Source organism: Nelusetta ayraudi, unplaced genomic scaffold (assembly GCF_046127955.1).
Source record: "Nelusetta ayraudi isolate G7.1 ecotype Tasmania unplaced genomic scaffold, CSIRO-AGI_Nayr_v1 ptg000042l, whole genome shotgun sequence".
In the NCBI taxonomy this organism is placed as follows: Eukaryota; Metazoa; Chordata; class Actinopteri; order Tetraodontiformes; family Monacanthidae; genus Nelusetta; species Nelusetta ayraudi.
The window spans coordinates 208,639-232,283 of record NW_027466092.1 but is presented as its reverse complement, the minus strand read 5'-3'; the positions used below and the strand labels follow the sequence as shown (position 1 = coordinate 232,283).

Genomic DNA, 23,645 nt, shown 5'->3' with positions numbered 1-23,645 from the left:
TCAGTGGACCTGGACGTTGTCTGATCCACGGAACCATTCTGGAGTCTCACACAGACGCCGAAGGAAGGCAGATTTTGCCAATAGTGTGACGTTGCAGTTTTCTGTGCAACTGCACTCAGTGGTTTTCCATTACGAGTGAGTTTCACCTCAATGTGGGAGCGGTGCAGTCATCAACGCCCACAGCAGCACTGCTTAGCAAGCCGTCTTCCTTGTCTGCTTTACTGAGAATGAAAACGCACGGTCGCTGCTGCCAGGTGAGTTTCATTTTCGTACTCGCTCTCATAAGACATTCTGTGTCGTCACTTCCTGTCCTCAAGTAAAAGCTTAAAAATTGCAAAAAGTCAAGAAGAGCTGAGCAGGTGCCAGTGGGAAAGTCCTGAAAGAATCAAGACTCAAAAGTGTGACTTTAACACCTTTTTTTTTTTTTTTTAAACCCAAAACTTCCAGTGTGCTGGACAGGGACCATGTTCCAGTCATGGGGTCCAGTCTCTGGGTTCTGTCTAAGATGTACAGTAGATATTTAGTTCGTCTCAGACAGTTCTGCCATTGGGTAGAAGTCTTGGTCACTGCGTAACGCATTGTTCCCCGTACACTTTTGTGTATTTGCCATGTCTAAGAACAGCGAACCCCCCCCCCCACATCCCTATCCCTGTTTTTGAAAGTGATTTGTTTTTCAAACAACACGCCAAGGCTGCACCGTTGTCTGTGCTGCTGGGACCTTGACACAACTCGAGGATGGCGAAGAAAAAAAGAAAAGGATCTATGACAATGGCTCTGCGACAAACAGGAAAATTGACAAAGGCCACAGTTCAGTGTGTGAATAACATCTGCCGCAGGCTTTATTTATGTACACCCCCCTCCCACACACACGCACAAACACAAACACAAACACACGGGTGAGTGAGGTGCTAACACGCGGCGACGGCTGCAAACATGCGGCCAAAGGTCAACCGCGCGCTGTCTGTATGTCAAAGACTCGGACTGTAACCCTATCAGCCAGTCTGAATGACTTCTCACTGCTGTCAGTCAGCAGCTGGTTACAGAGACTCGCTCTCAGGCCCGCAGTGTGTGATGCCATCTATGCCAGTCATGTCATGACAAAATGTTGAGCGCAGCTCTAAAGTGTCCCGAGTCTCAAAACGACGCCTGAGTAGTTTGTCTAGCACTGTAGTTACCTTGTTAATGTCATCGGTCATGATTCCTCGACTGGTGATGGTGAGAGTGACGCCCACCCGCCCCCGCCCCACCCCGCTATGACACAGCGCCCTCAACTGGCCTGCCACAGGAATATAGCTACTTCCACCAGCTTCTTCGGCCTCTCTAGCGCCCCCTGGGCTAGTGAGCTAGCTCGCGTCTTGCAGCCAACGGAGAGGCGCTTGATGTTCAGGTGCGAGGAATGTAGGCAACCAGATTTCTATAGTCCTGCACCAGACCAGTTGGGGGCGCTGTGTCAATGCCAGGGGTTCTATTCAACGTGTTACAAGTCAAAGTACAGATTTCACAAGTGAGAATGACATCATTCGAAGCTAAAAATGATGCTCTAGTGTTGCTTTCCATGTCATTTTACTGCACGAGGCTTCAGGTTTGCCGAGTTACAATGTCTCCTGATTCTGCTAAAAAAAAGTATTTCTTTACTCTAACGCTAACAACCTCATGTGAAGTCCTGTCAACACAGCTGCTCTGTCTAAATCTCTGCTACCTTACAGCCGCCTGCTGCAGCTCAGGTCAGCTGACTGCTGCCTGAGTGCGGCTCAGCGTCTCTGGCCGAGGATCATGTCCACGGCCTGGGCCAGGTCGTCCGCAGTGCCGTCGGCCGTCACCGTCGGGTGCCTCTCGTCGCTGGGCCTGAGGGGAGGAGGCACACAGAGACACGGTGAAGGGCGAGCAGGAACTGGACCCAGAAACAAACAGCAGACTGTGGATGTTTATTGTTTGTTGTTTATTACGGATCCCCATTCGTCATCACCATAGTGAAGACAATTCTTCCTGGGGTCCACATAAAAACACAGACAATACAGACATAAAACTATACGATCAACAACAAAATACTTAACAAACAGCATTCACCTGTATTATTTAAACTGGATATTGGGTTATTGATTTTTTCCAGTGGCCACTCAAGGTACTGCAGCCAAAAACCCAAAGCGGCCCACAAAGCATATTTCACCATAGACCGCAGGGCAAAAATATCCGCCTGAACAACGTCTGACAGGACGACCTTTGACCGGACACACTGTTCATAATAAATCTTTCTATAGTAGATTTTTAAGTCATGGACTTTTGATCTTAAAAAAAAACACCATATAAGAGTTTTCTATTCCTACTGTGACATCACAGCGTCGTACCTGCTGTGTCTTGCCAGGTTCTGATTGGCTGATGCGTCCTGATGCATCATGTAAAGTTGCAGGGGCACGATGGGAAGTGACACTGCTGCCACATGCTCTATGGGGCCGCACAACGCAGAAGTAACACGGGAAACATTTCAAAATGGTGGGCTTTTTTTCTTGCTAGCTAGCAACTCAATTGAATGAATGGGCCGCCACATTGGATCCTGGGGGCTTTGAACAGACACACAGGAAGCACAGGCCGTCTGCTGCTTGTCGATCACTCGCAGAGGCGCCTCCAAGTGCTTTTTGTACAATCACAAAAGGAAACCAACTGATCCCTGCAGAAGCAGCATGAAGCCACAGAGGCCGGAAAAACTTCCCAGTGGGAATAAACCTGGGGCAGACCCCTAACTGTGGAGGGCGTGGGCCATCGGCTTTGACCGGTCGGGGTGAAAAGGAAGTAGGAAAAAATGAAGAGGCGGTGAGAAAGAGAGACGGCGTCAGACGGACAACAAAGGCCAGAGGGAGACGTGGTGGGAAAACGTTTGTTTGTAATCAAAACAATCACGCGGGTTCATTGTCGAGCAGCAAACGTGGCAGAAATTCCGACTCCAGCGGTTTGTTGCTGCGTCGTTCATCCTCACACTAGGACGGGTCTGTGCAGCTTCTGGTAAAAAGCCCAAAAAAAGGAAAAGGAAGAAAAACAACAACAACAACAACAACCTCCCAGCAGTCTAACAGCGCATGTTTTCTGTCTCTCTCACCAGCTGTCAACTCCTTCCAGAGTGTTCTAATATAACTGAAGGCAACTTGAAAACAGGCCAGCTGGGAGCTGCTAATTCCAAAAAAAAACAAAAAAACAGCCAATTTGTGAAAACGACACCGAGATAATTATTTGATGACTTAAGCTGCCGCTTTCTCACTCGCCGGGAAAACCAGGGGACGTCTGCGTGCAGGTAGACACTATTGTTTAAATAGGCAAGAAAACAGCAGAACATATACATATAAGTACATCTACAAATGTATGTGTTTTTTGCTATGAATTTGTAGTGCAAAAGAAAAACACCTCGAGATTCCAAGATCAAACCACGACCGGCTCGGAAAGCTCCGTGTGACTCCTGCAAAGCTGAGCAAGGTTTAAAGGTCCCACACTGCGCAAAATGCACTCAACTGGACGTTTTTAACAAAGGAACGAGTAAAACCCATTCATCCACTTCTCAGGGGGCGTGACGTCACAAAGGGCACTGATATCTGCCCCAGGCGTTGGCTCCGCCCTCTGATATCGACTTGTTTTGGTCTACTTCCAAACACAAGTAGGGTCCAACAAGGAAGCGGAGAGACTTAAAACTTTAGCCGGAGGCTGCAACCAGAGGGCTAAACGCACCGTTTCCCGGAGACTGACAGATATTTCTGAAAATTCAATCACGCAGGGCCTGGCATGAAAGACGATGCTGGGAAAATCGCGACACTGTAGCACCATTGCATCAACATGCAAACAGAGGAATGTCAGATTGACATGTTAAAAATTAAACCAGCTCTAAACTCTCTCTGTCTGTTTGTTCCCTGGCAAGCGTTCAACAGTCGTGCCTCCTGCTTTGATATTTGACTTCTCATGGCTCATTCATATACAGCTGATTTAGGACAAAGGTCACAGTTTTTTTTTTTTTTTTAAATGCATATGGAACTCCTGACCGAGGCGGCGAGTGTTATTTTATCTCAACCTGATCCTGCTGAAAACAAACAGAAAACTGGCCTCAGTGGTGGTGGAGGAGAAAGAGGAGGAGTAGGAGGAGGAGTAGGAGGAGCCCGACACGGCTGTTTGATCAGCTGGTTGCGGGAGGCGGGGGGAAACCTGATCTCTTTGGGGTGCCGAGACCCCCGTCTCTACTCAGTCACATGAAAAAGGTGGACAACACGCCCCCTTCAAGACATGGCAGGACGGACCGGGACTCCTGCTCAATTGTATGTATGTATTTTAAGAACTAGATGCCAGACTGCCAACATGGCAGCACGGCGGGTTTTTCCCAGTGGCCCCTCGAGGTACTGCAGCCAAGATGATTTTTACCCAAAGACCGCAAGATAAAAAACTACGCCTGCAAAATGTGTGACAGGACGACCTTTGAACTGAAAGACGGTTCATAATAAATCTTTCTACTGTAGATTTTTAAGTTGTAGACTTTTAATCTTTCTAAAAAAAAAAAATGTATAAAGGCCAGAAAATCCCCCCAAAAAAGAGATCCATGTTGAGGCATGATGGGAAGTGACACTACAGCTACGTGCTCTATGGCAGGCATGGGCAAACGACGACCCGGGGGCTCATATGCGGTCCATGTGCCGCCATGTTGGATCCTGGGGGCCTGTTTTCCTCCGACGTGGAGACGTGAGGATCGGACGGCTGCCGCTGCCTAAATACTGCCTCTGTTCTCCCCCTGGTCATGGGTTGGAGCTCCAGGAGGGGAGGGGAGGGGAGGGACCTTTGTCCGGCCACTGACCCCGCCCCTCTCTCTCTCTCTCTCTCTGAGAGGCTGCGGCAAAATACTTGCGAGCCGCCCGAGTGTGGAATCAGAAGAGTGGTCGCTCGTGTGTGTGTGTGTGTGTGTGAGAGACTGAGGGGGACATGGAGCAGCAGTGCCCTGTGTTTATGTACGCCTGTCAGTCAGCGGTACTGCGGTCATGTGATCCGCTTCACTAATGGTCTGGCTGTTATGTCTCCTCTGGACTCACACCCTGATTCTCTCTTTGCTTTTGCCTGAGGACTGATTGAGTTTAAACACACACACACACGCGCACACACACACACACACACACACACACCTGCCCTTTCACACACGCACCCATGCACGTTAGTTGGCGAGCGTGTCCGGCTCTGCGACCGCTTCCATGAATAATTGAGCGCTAACCGGGTCAATGTGACCATGCAAAATTCAGCACAACGGGGCTAGTGTTACCGATGAGGTCATCGGCAGCACGCGGCAGCAGTCCTTCAGGTCGGCCGCAATATCAAGCAGACGATAAGAGGGGGGGGGGCGAGCTCGTCAGCCCGGCGGCTGGAAAGCCTGACTTGACCGTCGCTTTACATACAGAACCATGTAAAACCAGCTTTTCTCCCATGTGATTTGTGTTTCAGCGTTCGACTCCTCTCTTCACCGAGACGTATCGATCAAAGCTCCATGGGTCAAAAAAAGTTTTTCGGATACCCTTCAAATTTCACTCAATCCCCAAGTATTCTCGTTAAATATGTGACAGAATTCGTATTTCGAAAGTTTGTTTCAGAAGGTTTGGCTGCATCAGAGGCACACAGTCAAATATAAATTGTTTTGTGGTTTATTGTGAATAAGACCAAATAAGATTCTTGGTGCAACACAGTCCATCATAAATAAAGATTTTTCCCCCACCACTGTGTATTGTTCCCACCTGCAGATCTTCACCCTTGCAGTTAAAACAACTATCTATTTAGCCCTCTGTTTACAGCCTCCTGTTAAAAATGACACACAGAGGAGCGAGCAGAAGAAGTAAAAGTTGGACTTTTCTTATTCACAGAGTTCACCGACACAACACAAATGCTGATTACAGTTATAAAACCATCAGTGAAATGAGTTTTGCACAATATAGGTGCAGTGACTCACTGACGCACTCAAGGTGAGATGCTAAACTTGAGCAACTTTATCTCATATTTCTGCCCTTTATTGGATCCCGTCGTAGCAATAAACTAAACTCTTCCCGTTTACAAATGTAATCAATCCGGTCGTTAGGTCGTAGAAGCTGATGACGGACGGCCCGGAGAGACGCACTCGGGTCACGTACAGGCCGTAAAACACTGAGGCCTCGCTCTGTAAAAACTAGGGGGCACATTTTTCTTTTCATAAGGACAGAATGTGCTCGCATGAAACCCAAGTGGACACGACTGACTTGGTGCGGCCGCCGTGAGCCGCACTGTGTGTGTGTGTGTGTGTGTGTGTGTGTGTGTGTGTGTGTGTGTGTTTGTTGTAAGCTGTGTGATCGGATCGGGTGCAGGGTGTCAGAGGAGACGCCTGCAGGCCGGGCAGCCGTCCCATCAACGCGCGCGCACAGGCACACGCACAGGCACAGACAGACACAGACACAGACACACACACACACACACACCTTCTCCTGCATTGTTTTTTCTTTGTCATTCAACACTTTCTACATTGCAGACAGACACTGAAGGTATCAAACATATGAGCAGGATATATTGTTAAATGACTCTGAATGCGTTTCGTCCACACCTTTGACTGGTTAGGATTAGAGTGTGCGTAAAATGCACGCTCACACACGCTCACACACGTGCACACACACACGCTCACACACGTTTGCGTGTGACATTTTTCTTCCCTCCACTTCTGCCGGATAATGCAGGTAACACGAGAGCACGGAGCAGAAGCTCAGTGGCCGTCAGTCAGAGATCATCTGGTCTTCAGGAAACCTTCCCGCAGCCTGGGCCTCGTCAAACCAGCCTCGCTGCAGTCACGCTTCCCACGAGGCTGGATTACCAATTCACTCATTAATACACACAGAGATACAGAGGCAAAAAAAAAAAAAATCAATTCAACTCACTAACCTACATTTGCATTTTAAGACTCTTAAATGAGCTGCACCTGGTTTTTGAGTTGTGGAGGAAGAAAGGGCCAATCTCCATCACATCCAAATGATGGATATCAGTGTTTTCAGAACTTTGCAGAGACAATGAGCCTTTATTGTCCCACAATGGGTGGATTTGTGTTTTTGAATCTTATAGAAGCTTTTTGAATGTTTTGAATCTTAAGGTAAAAGTGAGCAAAGGAAGAAGCTTCACGGTTTCTGAACCGGCAGGTATCAGCATGGATAATTACTCACTCATGACTTGTATTAAACTCATATCTTCTCAAATTCTAGGATGCAAAATTTCATAATGCGTAAAATATTTTTGCCAAGATAAAAGAAAATATATAAATAAAATTACAATCATCTTCATCTTGCATGGTGACACCAAAGCTTTAGTTCTGCTACATCGCACATCCGTCTTGTTTTGGGTCACACTTTGGATTCTGTAACCAATCAGCTGCTTTTATATTTCGTACAAAAGTGGCTGCTTATTTGTTGTCTCACTGGTTGTTAGAAGCCAAAGAAGAAGGCGACAAAGAGAAAAATGCAGCTGGTGAGATGAGATGAGCGTGGACGCTGCCGCTAGCGGTTAAGGTTTTTTTTCACAGGAAAAGAACCGGTGTGATTGCTTTAGTAAAACATCCTCGAGCTTCTTGGCTTGAGGTCTGGCTGCAAGGAAAGAAAAAAAAAACAAACAGGCCGACTTTGAATAAACGTGATGATGATGACAAAGAGCTTGTCTATTTCTTTTTTTTTTTTTTTTTGACCGATCCCCCCTTTTCTAAATGTTTCAGGGTCTGATTACCAGCTGGACTAAAAATAAATCTGGTGAATCAGGGAACGGCTCCCAGTGGAGTTCCAGATCAAGTGCCAGATGCTTTTGTGGCATCTTATCTTTTTTTTTTTTCCTGCAAGAAAAAAAGTGAGCCGTGGAAAAAAAGACAACCGCGATTTTCATACCAGACCAGTAACGGCACCGAGGGCCAACACGCTGGCTCTCCTCACGAGGCTGCGTGAGCAGTGAGCAGTGAGCAGGAGCCACGAGGAGGAAACTGCGATAACTACGGCCTTTATGTCAAGCAGAGCCGAGGTGATATGAGGCACCGACGGACCCTCGACCTGAGGGCAAGAGATCTCTCTCTCTCTCTCTCTCTCTCTCTCTCTCTCTCTCTCTCTCTCTCTCTCTCTGTGTGTGTGTATATGTACATACATCCTATCCTCTTGGCTGAAAGACTACAGGAGAGAATGATATGGTAGAGCAGGATCTTGAAAAAAAAAAATAAAAAAAAGCAAAGAAAGAGGGGGGGGGCAGTTGAGGCGTCCCACGCTGTTTTTTATCGCAGCCTTTTTTCCTCTTTGACCTAATATTTACAGAAAACCACAGCGAGGCAGCGACACGTCTCTCTGAGATGATACAGCTGCAGCCTCTTCTGCGCTCCGCTCCGCTCCGCACGCTGCTGGCTGAGCTGCTGGGGAAACCACCACGTTACGTGCAACCTTATGGCAACAGACGCGAGGCTGAAGCCCTGCACACCCTCCAGCAGCAGCAGCAGCAGCAGCAGCGGTACAGCAGCAGTGTCATCGTGGAAAATGAAAAAAAACAAAAACACCGCACTGTGCAATGTTGAGTCATGATCGTCGTGCAACAGCTGCTGCTGTACGGCTCTTCAGTGCTTAAACACACACACACACACACACACACACACACACACACACACACACACACACACACACACACACACACACACACACACACACACACACACACACACACACACACACACATTAACGGTTCTTTCCAGTGGTGCAGGATACAAAGGGGACTCCCGTTGCTGCAGCACGAGGAGGAACCCCCCCCCCCCCTCCACATTTCTTTATGCTTTATGGAAAAAAACTAAACTAAACACAAGTGTTCTTTCTGGGCTGCCGACGGCAACCTCATGGAAACTTTATCTCCCTCCCAAACCACCAGAGGCAAATTTGGCAACATCTGAACTATAAACCTGACCAGCGCGTCACAATTTGGATCGTTTGATGTGTGCAACGCGTGTAGACAAGAAGCAAGCCGAGCGAAACATCTGCCAAACTTAACCTACATAGTTCTTTTCTGTTGGCGGTTGCTGCAAAAAAAAAAACCCACCTTGCATGCTAAAAAAAAAACAACCAAAAAAACAAAAACAAACAGTTTGTAAAAAGTTGTAAGACGTGAAATAGCTCGAAATGAAGCTTGAGTGTCTTGGTTTCCCCCTGGTGGTGGGAGGCAGCGAAGGCCACAAACTACTTCCCAAAAAGGTTTCAAATCGATACGATACGCAGCAGTGCAAATCTGTTGTCAGCGGTCGGGATGCCACATTGAGGTCAACGTTTCTGCATCACGGCGGGAAAATAAGTCACAATGTTGTCACGGAAACATGCGACGACGTCCATATAAGGTGTTTCTAACGAGACACGGAGGCTGCGTCGAGTTCAAGGTTTCACAAGTTTTACCTTCAAAAAAAGTGAGGAAATCAGAGGGAGGATGCCATACACAATAATAATAATAATATAATAATAATAATAATAATAATAATAATAATAATAATAATAATAATAAACACTGCTGGACGAGAAGTAACACACCAACCACTTTTGAAACATTTCATAAAAAGTTTAGCCATAGTGAAGTCAATGAGAAATAGCAGCGTTCTCTTACCCCCCAATCATATTCTATAAATAAACCTCATCATTGTATTTTAATATGAATTTGACAGTAGTGTCACATTCACTGTTCAAGGTTTTTGACCTTATCATGTTTTCATGTGGCCAGGTCTTAAATGATCCTGCTTCGGTTTCACTTCCTGCTACTGAGATGACGCGGATGGTTTCTCGGATGTATTTCTAAAATGCGCCTGCATTTGACAAGTGTGCGCATCAACAACAAGTGTGATATTATCACCAAGACTGATGATGAGGGTTTCTATCGGCCGTGCTGCAGAGTCACTTGCAGAAAGAAAGAAAAAAAAAGAAAAGAAGCAAGAACAAAATACAAGAGCAGTGGAAGAAGCATGAGAGGAGAAAGCAGGCGAGAGGACCTGCCAGTTTGGGCTGCACCATTCATCCAGCAATCTCCAGTCATACTCACAGCGAGCTCATTTCAAAATGTTGACGATTCAGTCAGATTTCTTTCATTTTGCGGAAAAAAAAAAACCCCGCACGAGAACAAAGTAAAGCCCCACTGTCCTCGTACTGAAAATAGGATCACAGTCCGCGGTGTGGAAGTTTGTCGGTCTCAGAGAGGATGACCGAAGTCAAAAGTTTGCAACGTGCAAAGAGTGCTTTGACTTAATCGCAGCACCGCAAGGAAACAGTGCAAGTTTAATAGTCTCAATAGTCACCACAGAGCATTTTGACGTAGCTATAAAGACTCACGGAAGCCTCGACATGTTGACCTACTTGTGCAAAGAATCTTTAAGCAGTTGGCCGCAGAAAAAAGGACTGTTTATTCTAATTCTGTGTACGTTTAAGAAGCATCGACAGCCAGAGTTGATGTGCCAATCTTGCATGAAGCACTGTTATATTTCAATAAATGCAGTGAATATTTGCTCTAAAAGAAAAAAAAAATTCAATCATTTTTTCCAGAACGGTGGAGCCCAACTGCCAGCCTCCACCTAAGCTCCACCTGAGCCTGGGCTCCGGCTCCACCAGCAGCCGACCTCCTCCTGGCCCTGCAACCTGGTGCTTAGTCACTCCGAGAGGCATCGGGTCTCCACTGGAAAGGCAGAGGGGACGAGTGTCTGTGTATTGAAGAGGCATCGGCCGTTCGCGGCTGCCATCTGCAGCTTTCTCCCTCAGCCCCCGGTCGCCTCTTTTGTTTGGCCGTGGGAGTTCACTCTCACAGAACAATAAGAAGACAAGAGCTGCAGTTAATTATTGATATTTCATTGACTTCCAAACAAGCGGCAAGGCTGCAGAGGAGCCTGCAGGCGGGCAGGCGGAGCGGGCCGTCACTCTGGGGTGACGAGCGGCGGCGGGACTCTCAGACTCTCGGACTCTCAGCACAGCGCCTTCAAAACATTTCAACGTCGCTCAGGTTCAATCCGCACCTCGGACTGTGGCACCGGCTCGGACCCGATGGCCCGGGTTTCCCCCGGCAGGAAGCGCAAAAATCAAGATGTGTTTTGTAGATTTCTGTGGGTGTTTATTTCACTTCACCTTCTTCCTCATTCCCATTTTTTATGCACGATAATATAACAATACAACAATTCTTGCAAATCTCCCCGACAAATATTTTGTTCTGGCTACAAACAGGGAAATGTCACGCCAAGCTGCTGCTCTTTCAACAAATCCCATCAATCCAGCAGGGTTAAAACACAGCCTTGAACTATAATACGTGCTTCTCAGAGCGCCACTCCTCCAAACATTGGTGCAATATCAGCACAGCGTGTCCTACTTGCACACTTCTTGTCTTCGCCGTGTCAAAATATTGTGTAAGGCTCTCTAATGGTCTGAGGAAACGTGAGCCAAAACAGCCTCATTAGCTAAATCTGGCAGTGTGCACGCACCACGTCGTCGGCACAGCCGCGGTGTTATGCATTCCAGTGCATGTGCAAATGTTTCTGGGTCACTTTGAAATGCTGAATGTCGATGTAGAAAAAAAAAATCAACTCAAATAAAAACGGACCAAATTGAATTAGTCCGACAATGATTTCACCCCCCCGTTCCCTCGCAGCTAATTCGATTTGAAGGGAAATTTCAGCATGTGCATCTTAAAAAAAAAAAAGGTAATCCCAAAGAGACAATATATCCGGAGCCGATATACATTCAAAGCGGCAAAATCCAGCTCCGAGAATTTCAACGTCTTAAACCCGCCCACCTCTGGGCGAGAGAGGAGAAGGTGGGAGCAGGAAAAGAGACGCAGCTGCCAAAAGCCACATTTCATGGAGTTCCAGCGGCAGGAAATAGAAACCTGATGCAACACGTATTTTCTTTTCATTGCGCCGTGAAAATATCCCGCAGCTGACTGTCAAAGAGGAAGCACGCAGAAGACCAGCGGCAGCGCGAAGAGAGGGTTAACACGGTGGATTCACACGCAGACAGACGAGGCCTTCAAGTTTTCCGCCCCCCCCCCCGAGCGACAACACTGTGAGGAGGAAGAACAGCGTCCCGTCGACTCCCGACTGGACAACAAACACAACTGAAGGCCACACTCGTCTTGATTTCAGTTGCTCCGATGACCCAGAGGGCACCAAGTGGACACAAGAGGAGGGGGCCCCTGCAGGTTTTAAAAGGCCAGGTGGTGCAGGGGCCCTGGTTCACTGGGCTGGAACACACAGGCCACTCACCAACTGAGGAGGAGGAAAACCAAAAAAGTCTCTAAAAACAACTAAAAGTGAAACAGTTGTGGAAAGCATTGCCAAAGCACAGCAAAGTGCGAAAACGAGCGTCCGTCGCCCCTTGAAGACACAGAATCCTCCGAGAAGACAACGGCTGCCTTTCCATTTTCATTACAGTTTCTTGCCAAATAAAAGCGATATTTCTAAAAAAAATTCGACAAAGTACAAATTGCGATTTGCAGGCGTTTCCATCAAACGGTGTGAAGCGTGTGAGCTGCAATTCTCATAAGATCTCGTCCCGTGAGACTCCACCGTGAGGAGGATGGAGGCACAAAACATCTTGCCATAAATCTGCATATCAGTGTTCGTCGTACGTCACGTCCGCTGACGTGTAAATGCGGAAGAAAAAGTGTTTCCATGACACTTTTGCGATACACCTCTCTATCGATATGTCGAGGGAGAGAGAGAGAGAGAGAGAGAGAGACACGCCCCTCAGAGGGCGGAGCTCAAGTTTATGACAGCCACAAACCCTCTTCCTCTCCAGGTTCACGGCAGGCCGCAAACTAAACAGCGCAACGCTACAACACAACACTTTATTCGCCCTTAAACTTGTTCAATTTCACAAAGTATGTAGTAAAAACACTTAGTTCTTAGAAATCAACCCTCTGTGATGTCACCAATACCTCTCCCAGGTTAGTCATAACACCCCCAGTCAGGTGTTGGCTCTGCCCGTTCAGACCACCTTGTAAAAGCATCGGGCTAAAGCATCAGGCTGCAAACACTGGGCTAAATGTGCCATTTTGGGGAATTCCAGAATGCAGATGTGCTGCTGCTGTGAGACACACCTTCATTTTATTTGGAAGGCAAAACTTTATTTCTTAAACTTGATTTTCTGTGTTGCATTAGTCAGGTAATCGAAGGTTTCCTGTTCAGAGGATGGCGTTGAGGTTTTAGATGTTTTACAGGAAGAGCCAACATCCCTACAAGCTCTTGTGCAAAGCAGTGACACTTATCACACAAATCCAGAGGCGGGTTTCTGTTACTTTTTTTTTTTTTTGTACCTCGACTTCGCCGTGCGCTTGCTGGGGCTGCTGGGGCTGCCGGCGGTGCAACGCTCCTTCCTTCTGCAAGCAGCAGCTTCACTTTGCACAAGTTCACCGCAGGCGAGTCGGCCGGACAGCCGCGCTCGCCGCCTTGTTGCCGTCACTTTGGCCTTTGTAGGACGCTGACAACGCGGAACTCTGCCTTGCCTTGCATTTAGCACCTCGACCCACTCAAAAAGCAAATCTGCAAATCTGCAAAGGCGTTTTTGCTTTGTTTTTTTTAAACTGGCATCGTGGGAAGAAAAAGAAAAAGTCTGTCTCAAGATTAGCGAGGCTCTTTGTGCGCCACCTCCTCTCACAAACCGCAGCAGCTCCACTGCCACCGTGCAACAGGTCACATCGCAGGACTGAACAGTGGCATTAAAGAAAACCACATCCTTAGAGCCCCCCCCCCCCCCCACACACACACACACACACACACAGGTGTCATCTAAGCAGCAGGTTAAAAAGACCTGATTACACAAGCAACAGTTGGAGTGATAACTATGAATATTTGCATACCGGCCATCTGCTGAGGACTTTAGTTCACTCAGTCTGATACTCTCACAGCGGCGCCGGCGTGCATGTGTGCGGTTTTTGCATATAGCGCAACGTCCTCGCTGATAGGGCGACACCCTGCTTGCTGCCGCCGCCGCCGCATGTTAAACATTGCAGAGAAGTCATACAAGCCCGGTCCTCTGTAAAGCTGGCAGGCACCATGACGGAAGACTAGCAAATCACACCTCCTCAAGCCGACACCAGTGACAGAAAACTGAGACAACTTCATGTTTGCAGCACGGCAACTAATACTGTGTGGCAATACTGACAAACTGTAATTAAACGCTGTGAAAAAAAAAACCCTGAAGTGTCCTGTTCACATTGTCAAGAAGCAGTTCACAACTTGAAATTTGGGTGAAACAAAGGACACCCTTCACCAAACGCTGTGAGGAGTGCAGCACGAGTGGCAAAAAAGGTGGGACTTTACTTGGAAGGAAGCATTAACACCAGCAAGTGTAAACGTTGGCTAGAAAGCTACTGTTCGCTATCGGGGTCTCGACATAGACTCTTTTTAATTGCTTGAATACGTGATGTGGAATGTCATTAAACTAAGATGATGATAATAATAATAATAATAATAATAATAATAATAATAATAATAATAATAATAATAATAATAATGATGATAATAATAATGATAATAATAATGATAATAATGATAATAATAATGATATTTGTATTTAGGAATGTCCGATAGTATCTGCCAGATATTAGCATTTCTTCGTAATATCTGTAGGTATCGTTATCGGTTTCGTAATGCTGGGTTTCGCCAAACGCGCATGAACAATAATGGATGCTTGTGGGGGTTCCAGGTTTTGTTTTTGCTCATGTTTAGCAAAGGGCTCAGGACTGAATCTGTTTATATCCGCGCACTTTTGTTTCCTTTGTGTGCACTTTACCTCATTGCCATTCCATGAGACAGAATGTTAAAAATAAATTTTGCAATTTTCCATAACTGAAGTTGAAGTGGTGTTCTTATTTTCTACAGTAACAGTACAGTCAGTCCAGCAGCTCGCCAACCAATTTTGAAGACACTTAAAATGAGTTGGCGAGCTGGCAGACTTGATGTTCTAAGGGAGGTCGATCCCTAAACTGGGAGCATAGATGGCAAAAGGCCGGTCACCCCTGGTCACCAGCCTGGGCCTGCTGGGTACAACCAATAGAGTCATGTTTGAGGACCCGAGGTTACCAGCTGGTTTGTATGGAATTAAAAGCTCACTGATGCAGAGCTTTAAAAGTTAACGACATCATTTTAAAATAAACTCTCAGTTTGACAGGCAGCCAGTGAAGAGACGCTAGAACTGGGGTTAAATGCTGAGATGAATTAAACTAAGATAGCACGGTAGTTGGCTGAATTTAAAGAAAACTCTGTATAAATGGAAAAGTGCGACGAAAGTAAGATAAAGACGTTCCTCTGTCTGTCTCTATTCCTCGAAGCTGAGTCAGCTGGCTGAGAATCTGTTGTTCTTCTTATCAAACAATCATGCTAATGCTAGTACAGAGGACAGAGTTAAAATAAAGTTACATTTGAACCTCCTTGCAGCAGCTGTGCAACCCAGTCATGGAACAACAACAGGAGAAAAAAAAGGAGATGGAAAGGTTCTTTTGCACGGCTCCAATCTCCCCTGCGACGCTCGCTTCCTGCTGGCGTCCCTCAGCGATGGCTGCAGACACAGGGAGCGCGACCTGGGTGGGGTTTGTGGAAACACAGTTTACAGTTGCTATCATGTGGGACCATCACCCGGGACTCTCTGGAGATGTTTAATCTGGCTCTGCCTGCTTGGAAAACACATTTCCCAACATCAGCCACAGGGAGAGTTTTTGCACGCCGCGTTGGGAGGACGAGGGCTCCTCGCTCGAGACGCCCGTCAGGCCTTCTTCCCTGGAAGACTCGCCGCTAAATGTCATCTCCCGGTGCCGAGCGCTCACCCGGAAGCACGAGATCCCGCTGCTTTTTATTTTTTTAATGGTCACAGGGACGTGCGCGCTGAGGCCCGGGAGGTTCACAAGCTAAATGCGCCGTCTTCAAGTAGCAGTGAAACTGGTTCTCAAATAGAGCGTGAAGGAGCAGCACGATGAGAGGCTGCTTTCAAAGAGCGTCTGGAAGATAAGAGAAGGAAAAACAAGAGGAGGCCACAGACTGCTGAGGAAGAGGAGGAGGAGGAAGGGGAGGGATAGGAGGAGGAGGAGGAGGAGAAAAAAAAGACTCTTCACGAAGGCCCTTCCAAGAGTGAGGGCGGCAGACACGACTGTATTTGGCCTGAGACCGGTTGGACGTGTCGGCCAATAAATAAAATAAAAAAAAAAAATAAGTAGAAATTTTCACTCCGTTTATGTCTCAGTCATCCTGGTGAATGAGCCAAAAGTGGCCAAAAAAAAAAAAATGTCTAAAAAAAAGTCCATCTTTGATATCTTTTATTGCTCCACCTTCCACAAAATGCCTCGAGACAATCTGTTCTGCTAATCATCATCATCTCTCGTGCCAGCCAGGTGTTGGCGTCGCCCACTCAGAGCGCCTTGTTTTTTTCCTCACCCCTCTGCCATGAAGCGTCGACTTTTAACGGCAGGCTGACAACAGAGGGCTAAACGTGACGTTTATCTGGAAGTCTGTAGGGACTTTCTGATCCCGAGCCAGGCTTCTCCAGTCGAGTCTGGAATAAAAACGGGTGGACCTCCGCCCCTTCCAACATGAACACGACGCAGCTCCATGGTTTGATTTGTGCACAAAAACGTGTCTCCGTGTGACTTCTAATCAGAACCTGACTGGGAATTTGGATGCCATTTTCTTTGGTCTTTAATTTTTTTGTAAATTAGAAACACCTTCCAGCTGAGTCCAGCGGTGCTTTGACTAGCGCAGTCACGCTACAGGCTGCTCACAGGGTCATTTCTGCTACGTGGCTGATTAGCAGCAGCAGCAGCAGCAGCAGCAGCAGCAGCAGCAGCAGCAGCTCGCTCTTACTTCCAAAACCGGCTCTTTAAACCCGTTTGTTCTACATGCATGTGCAGTCTGAGTGGTCACTCGCGCCAGGTCCTCTGGCTCCGCCCACATTTCAGAGATGGGCATATTCGGCTGATTGGCAGCTCTAATAGCCCCGCCTACATCCTGCAGCTGGGATGGGTGTGTTATTCGACCTGAGTGCGCTACCATCGCTCTGCCGGTGAGTCGATTTTTCCCAGTGGCCATCTGCGGTATTGCGGGGGGAAAATCCCCTGGGGCCCCATGAAGCATTTTTCCCCTCAGGCTGCAACACAACAATAAACGCTTCTACAACAGTTTTCTATTGTACACTTTTTAAATCATTTAGTTTTTATCTGCCTAAAAAATTTCTAAAAGCCAGAAAATCCACAGTAGCTACTTTACTGCCACACTACAGCTTCCTGTATGCCTTATCCTGGCTTGTTCTGATTGGCTGATGTGCCTATGATGCATCTCCTGAGTCACAGAGGCATGATGGGAAGGGACACTGCTCCACTCCGCTCCCTGGGCCCCAGAACGCCGAGGTAAAATCAAGAGATTTTGGACTTTTTGTGTTTCTTCCAGGTTAACCGCCTTTCTTTGACTCACAGTCTGGTTCTTGTAATGCCTTCACGCTGCCGCACCATGTGATGCCGACACCAACTGGATGGTTTTGCTCCTGACGACGCAAAGTGGGGACAGAGCACGGTAAGGAAAAGGTGGACGGACGGAGAGACGGACGGGCGGTGGACTTCAAGCAGCCGCTGTTTCATCTTCAGTCGTCTCAACTGAAGACAGAAGAGAAGATGATCTCTGTTACAGGCCAACAGATCTGAGGCAGTGTGTGTGTGTGTGTGTGTGTGTGTGTGTGTGTGTGTGTGTGTGTGTGTGCGTAAAGCCTTGTGAGAATCAAGGTGAAATGATTAGACTTGCTGTGATTTGTATCTTCCCTCTCTTCCCGTGGTGTCGTCCTGAGGTATTGAGGCCGTCTCTCCTGCAGAACTGCGAGTCTGCGCAGCATCTGGTTGACGTGGAAACAGATGTGTGTGTTTTTTTTCTTGGTTTCCAGATCTGACTCGTCTGCTCTCGGCAAAAAGCCCCGGGTTCAGCCGCACGCCTGCTCGGCTGCAGCGTACATGAAACCTCACGCAGCTGACTGACTGACTGACAGACTGACTGACTGACTGAAGTCGAACTGGAGGCAACAAAGTTGTGGCTTCCCGTCACCAAACCCCACAGCTGCTTCACAGCAGCACAGCGCCTCTCTTTTGTTTGTTTTTGTTCTTAAGCTGCCTTTCAAGCGCGCGTGCTGCCACATTTTTCTGACCGATTCTTAAATCATTTTTTGCCAGTGTCTTGGGGAAGCCATTGGCGCTTTGAAGCCATGTTTCACCAGGTTTTCATCCTCCGCTCATCCTATCTCTGATCTTTCCAGTTCACACCGGCACCTCCTGCCCTCCTACGGCCGGCTGAACGTCGCCCGACCACATCACTTCAACCTTCGACACCAACACGGCTCGACAAAACCGCAGAGGCAACGTTGTTCAACCGCTTATGTAATAATCTGCTGCGATAGCTGCGCATTTGCACAATGTAGCATGCAAAACTTGTTTCCACTCACTACAAAATGTCATGCGACACCAGACTAATCATACACACGCACACACGTACACACACACCCACACACACTTATACAGCAGGTTCCCGGACAGGAAGCATCCCATTTAGTTTAACAAGTGGCTTAATTTCCTTCTGCAGAGAACACTGAGCGCTACGTGAGCAGCAGCAGAGGGACAAAGTTTCTCCTGTGGCTGTGTGTGTGTGTGTGTGTGTGTGTGTGTGTGTGTGTGTGTGTGTGAGATCGTGTACATCCCGGCAGCACACACACACACACACACAAACACACACACACACACACACACACACACACACACACACTGCAATGCAATGCAATGCAATGCAGAGCGTTGGACATCAGGTTTGACATGAGTGGAGCTCTGAGTGCAGGATTAAAGCTGACTGATGCTGAGGCAGATTACTCAACGCTCTGCGGTCACATGACCCGCGAGCTGACACGCCGGTCAGTGGCAGTGCACGAACTCTTTCACAGTCACTTGTGTGTGTTTTTTTTTTTTTTTTTTTTTTTAACTTCTGCCACAGTCAGGGCCAAATAAACAGAAGCAACGCGGGCAGATACTGAGAAGCAAGGCGTAATAATGCAATTCGATCTCAACATTTTAAACACATGTGGATTGAAATTATAAATTAGATTAGATGCTTTAGTCCCATGCTACACCTTGCATCATGTGCGCTAAAAAGCACAGTTCTGGAAACAAGTCCACGGTGATGTCACAAAGGGCCTTTGACAAGACTTCTCCCAGGATGGAGCCAACACCCTCGTCACGTGTTGGCTCCGCCCTCCGCCCTCTATTTTTTTTGTCACCTTCCAAATATGCAGAAGATCCAGTCCAGCATCACATTTAAACAACAGCAGCAAACAGAGGGGTAATATTTGTTCTGTTTTTTGGAGATCTGATGTTTTTTTTTCCAATCACACTTTGTAAAGTTGCTCCTCGAGAGGCCAGGGTGAGAAATAGAGGTTGAAACTATTTGACTCTGAACCGTCAGTATAATAAGATGAGAAATCACCAACTCAAGAAATGTGGGGACGGAAGAACTGGCCTCCCGAAAAATGTTATTATGGTGAGAGGGCGCCCCCTCCTGACCAATGGTTGAATATATTTATTTTCTATATCAGCGTTCATTTAAAACAGGCATGTCCAGGGTATGGCCCGCGGGCCAAATGCGACCCGCCAACTGATGAAAGTGGCGCGCGCGCGGCCTGTCTCTGAAAACATGTTCCCTGTGGCCGCCACTCGGTATTGAATCAAACTTGATGACTTTGCAATTTTTCCCTTCACTCCGCAGTGCTTCCACGCAGCCAGCGAGACGGAGCCGGGGCCTGAGTGCGATCTCCGCGGTGTTGGCCCGAGGGTCTTTTCACTTTATTTATTCTTTTTTCTTTTCTTTTAATAATATAATTTATTATAATAGATAAATTGTTCATATTTACTCATCTGTTAGTCGAACCCTGCGACTCTGGGATGTTACCAACCTGTATTTGCCCGTCCTGACTTGCACACCTTTAATTCCGCAGCGCTGAGCTCCACCCACATCATTCACCAGGTCGTCCCCGATCATCAGCACCTGCAGGGGAGGGGACCAGGGCAAAAGTCAGAATTATCATCATCTTGCCAGGCTTCACCTCGTGCTCACTGCTCTTCGTCTTGCCTTATTTTTAGAACTTGGCAGATCCATTTCTTTTTTTAATACACACAACAAATCTGCAGAGTTTAATATGTGAAACGCGCATGCATTATAAGTGTATAATTTCAATTATAGTTACACTTTTTCAGCCAAGAAAAGAAAGTTAGAGGGAGGCTCATGAAGGTTTTATAATTATGGAGATTCTGCCTTGGAAAACGGAGAGTTGGGCTGAAGTGACCTCTGGGTTCCCAGAAAGCCGAGTGTCAAGTTTAAATATAGACGCGCTGGGAGACATGGCAACAATGACTGCAGGAGACCACTGACACTTGTGAAGCGCTCGCAGATCAGCGTTAAATGCATGTTAAGGCAATTAGTGAAAGGAAGCAGGAGCTCTGTGCAAGGAAGATCCCGACGCAGAGACCACAAACAAACCCGTTTTAAAGCAGCTTCCTGCTCTTCGTCCAAGTGAGGACCAAGCACAACAGCTCTTGAACTTATTTGGCAGTGGAAGGTCGCCAGAGCCAATGGCCTGCCTCCATTTCACGCTGTCCTCTGCTTCCAATTATTTCACACTGGCTAACTCCATGTTGTAAATCTAAATCTAGTCTTCAGGCCTCCTGCCTGGCTGTATTTTCGTGAAAGTAGTTTCAACTTTAAACTGCGATGAAAGTACGAAAGACCGATATTTTTCTTACATGTGTTTTCTTTGTTCCATGAAGGGGTTATCGTTGAATTTATGTCACAATTAAATTTATCATAATTAAATGAATCACAATCACAATTGAACTTTTAGATGCCATTTTTTCAAAATTCACTAAAATTGAATATTCTAATCAGATTTTATGGAGGAATATTTACTTTTTCTATAACGCCAGACTCTCTCTGTTCAGCCGACCTACAAACTGCTGCTTCCTAGCAGCTGCGATCATGCCGACTCGACTCAAGTCAGACGCGCCTCCAGTGAATTTGCTCAGTACATTCAGAGGACGGCGGTCAGCCGTGGGAATTTCTCTGACTTTCAGCAGGTGCGTTTTCTTACACAACTCACACAAATGTGTGAGCCGAGGCAGGTTCAGGTTCTATTACGCAAGAGATTGCATGGAGGACATTAACTTTTTTTTTTTTTTTTGAAGCGTTAAAAGGCTTTACAACCATGATGTGCAGCTGCAGTTTCAACAGTGTCCCAGAATGTGGCTCTCATTATGGTTTGGAATTCTCTTCAGTTAGGTCTTGACCAGACTGAATGTCGCTGGGAGAAACATTCTGGCAGAGTGACGGTGAAGCAGCTGCTTTTTCTGCAAGATTCTTCCTCCCAGTACAACCATTAACATTACACTCGAGATAAATTGATATTTATATTTTTCTATTTATCTAAACCTACCCTAGATGGCACTAAATTGTACACCCGCAATAAGAAAAAAACAAAAAACAAAACTCTTTTTGTTTTGTTTTTTTTAACTTGTGTGCTGGATATGCCCTCAAAGAGGTCATGACCAAAGTCCACACTGACTGTCCAATCTATTAGGTAAGCCTTGCTAGTACAGGGCACCAAATCAAGGGGTCAGTAGTTAGCAAATGCATCAAAACTTCCACTTGCAGGTTATTTTGTAATCTTTATCTGTAAAACCTGTAAATGTGTGAAAATCTCATTTAGATCTGCAATTGGTGAAATACTGGGGACCAGCCAGTGCATTTTTACATGACTGTTGCAATGTTTAGTTTTCACAAAGGTCAAAACAGAACCGAGTGAAATCAAGTCTGATCCGTCATATCCGGAGTAAATACGTCCACTTGGATTTGGATATCAGAACACTGACTCTTATTTTGTACTGCTTGGATGTTTTAGTCGTGACCCACCTCCTGCGGCTGAAGGCCCATGTCACTCAGAGCGCTCTGGAAGAACAGCGGGGATGGTTTTCCAAAAACTTCAGCTTTCACGTCGCAGGCGTACTGTGGGAGAAGAACCGGTCGGCCTTGAAACAAAGATAGAACTTTTACGGTCTCCTTCTAAATCAGCACTGAGCTGCCTAATGTACCTCCAGAGCCTTCATGTAAACCCCGACATCAAGGTTCAAACCATCCATCTCCTTGTAGTATCTCCTATAAAGAGAGAGACATATACATCACAACAATTCGCATTCAAAAAAAAATAAAAAAAATAAAAAAAATAACATTATATATATTTCACACTGTGTCACTGAGTTCTGTTGATCTGTTTCAACAGGCTCGTACCCCTGGCCCAGAGAGAAAAGCACCGGTTTCTCGAGGCCTGTAAGGACCCTGAATGCCTCATTCAGGTTCTGGTAGGAGAACTTTTCAGCCGCGTCTCCAATAACCACACAGTTGGGGTCGGCCTTGTCCACACCGTCAAACTCTGGGAGAAGTCCTGCAGGGGGCAGAGGAGGGAAGCGAGTCCTTGTTTAGTAGAGATGCACCTAGAAATCCTTGCCTACATCAAACTCTGGAGAAGAAGTTGAACGTTCAAGTACCCTTTGTGACATCACAAATCACAAATTTCTATTTTTTGCATGCAAAGGAAGTACACTTATTCTTAATTCTGGATAGTTCACCGACAAGACTAGAGACGCAGATTACTGTTTGATGAAAAAATAAGCAGAATAAATTTCGCATAATATGAGACCTTGAACAATAATTCACAAGACAACGGTGTCTTAAAGGCTCACTGATTTTGACAGCAAGAGCAAAGTCTGGAAACTGTGACAAGCGTTACCGTCGTACACCAGCAGGTGAGGCCGCAGACCCCTCTCTTTGAGAGCAGCCACGGCTGCGGGCGCCGGGGAGAAGACCTCCGGCACGGTGATGTCGAAGCCCAGCCTCTGGAGCTTGGCCACGAACGCCTCCCTGGCCGCCTGGCTCTCGTTGGTGCAGAAGCGCAGCTGCAGGTCGGAGGCCTTGAGCCTGTCGAAGCAGCACTGGATGAGTTGACAGCAGCGGGAGACACTTGACAACAACTGAAGACGCAGCCGACGTGCGTGCACTGATCAGACCGTGCAAACTCGACCGACACGAGAAAGTTTAGTTCCACTGCACAACACGTCACTCACTCACTCACTTTTTCAAAGCCTCCACCGAGCCGGAGATGGCCGAGCCGCCGCCCTCCCCGCTGTCATACAGCACGCCGCACAGGTCCAGTATGACACCTTTCAAACTCCTCGCACAGCCCGGCCAGCTCGCGTCAGCCATGGCGGAACTGTCAAACCCGGTGCGCATGCGCGTAAATGCCACGCTCATTTGATTGCTTTTGCTTTTGCTTTTTCAATATTTAAAATTGCAGCGTGGCGTTACGGCAAGCGCGGAATAACACGGGTACATACGAGGAGTAATATTAATTTATCTAAAAAAATATAGATTTATAATGTTTTTTTTTTTTAAGCCATCCTATCAGTTAGTTGTGACGCAGACCCCCGCAATGTTTCCCCTTAATAAAAATAAATAAATAAATAAATGAATAAATAAATAAATAAATAAGTGTTTTGTTTGGGTCTGTGGCAGACAATCGTGACGTTCGGGTGACGTTCCA

The 23,645-nt window shown here is 46.8% G+C and overlaps 1 protein-coding gene across 1 annotated transcript; it reads right to left on the bottom strand.

The window, feature by feature from the left end:
* Positions 1-808: 808 nt before the first annotated feature.
* lhpp (phospholysine phosphohistidine inorganic pyrophosphate phosphatase) lies at positions 809-23,364 on the bottom strand. Its single transcript, XM_076033428.1, has 7 exons — positions 23,178-23,364; positions 22,836-23,023; positions 22,337-22,490; positions 22,141-22,204; positions 21,962-22,054; positions 19,953-20,044; positions 809-1,845 (listed from the first exon to the last, which is right to left on the bottom strand). Exons 1-7 carry the CDS (start codon positions 23,354-23,356, stop codon positions 1,752-1,754), a joined length of 864 nt encoding a protein of 287 aa, XP_075889543.1. The 5' UTR covers positions 23,357-23,364; the 3' UTR covers positions 809-1,751.
* Between the last annotated feature and the right edge of the window lie 281 nt (positions 23,365-23,645).

Excerpts from the sequence above, each read along its gene's own strand:
- lhpp (XM_076033428.1), bottom strand. The coding sequence starts at position 23,356 with ATGAGCGTGGCATTTACGCGCATGCGCACCGGGTTTGACAGTTCCGCC. Across the intron at positions 23,024-23,177 it reads TCGGTGGAGGCTTTGAAAAA|GCTCAAGGCCTCCGACCTGC; the intron begins GTGAGTGAGTGA and ends CTGCTTCGACAG. Across the intron at positions 20,045-21,961 it reads TGGGCCTTCAGCCGCAGGAG|GTGCTGATGATCGGGGACGA; the intron begins GTGGGTCACGAC and ends CCTCCCCTGCAG.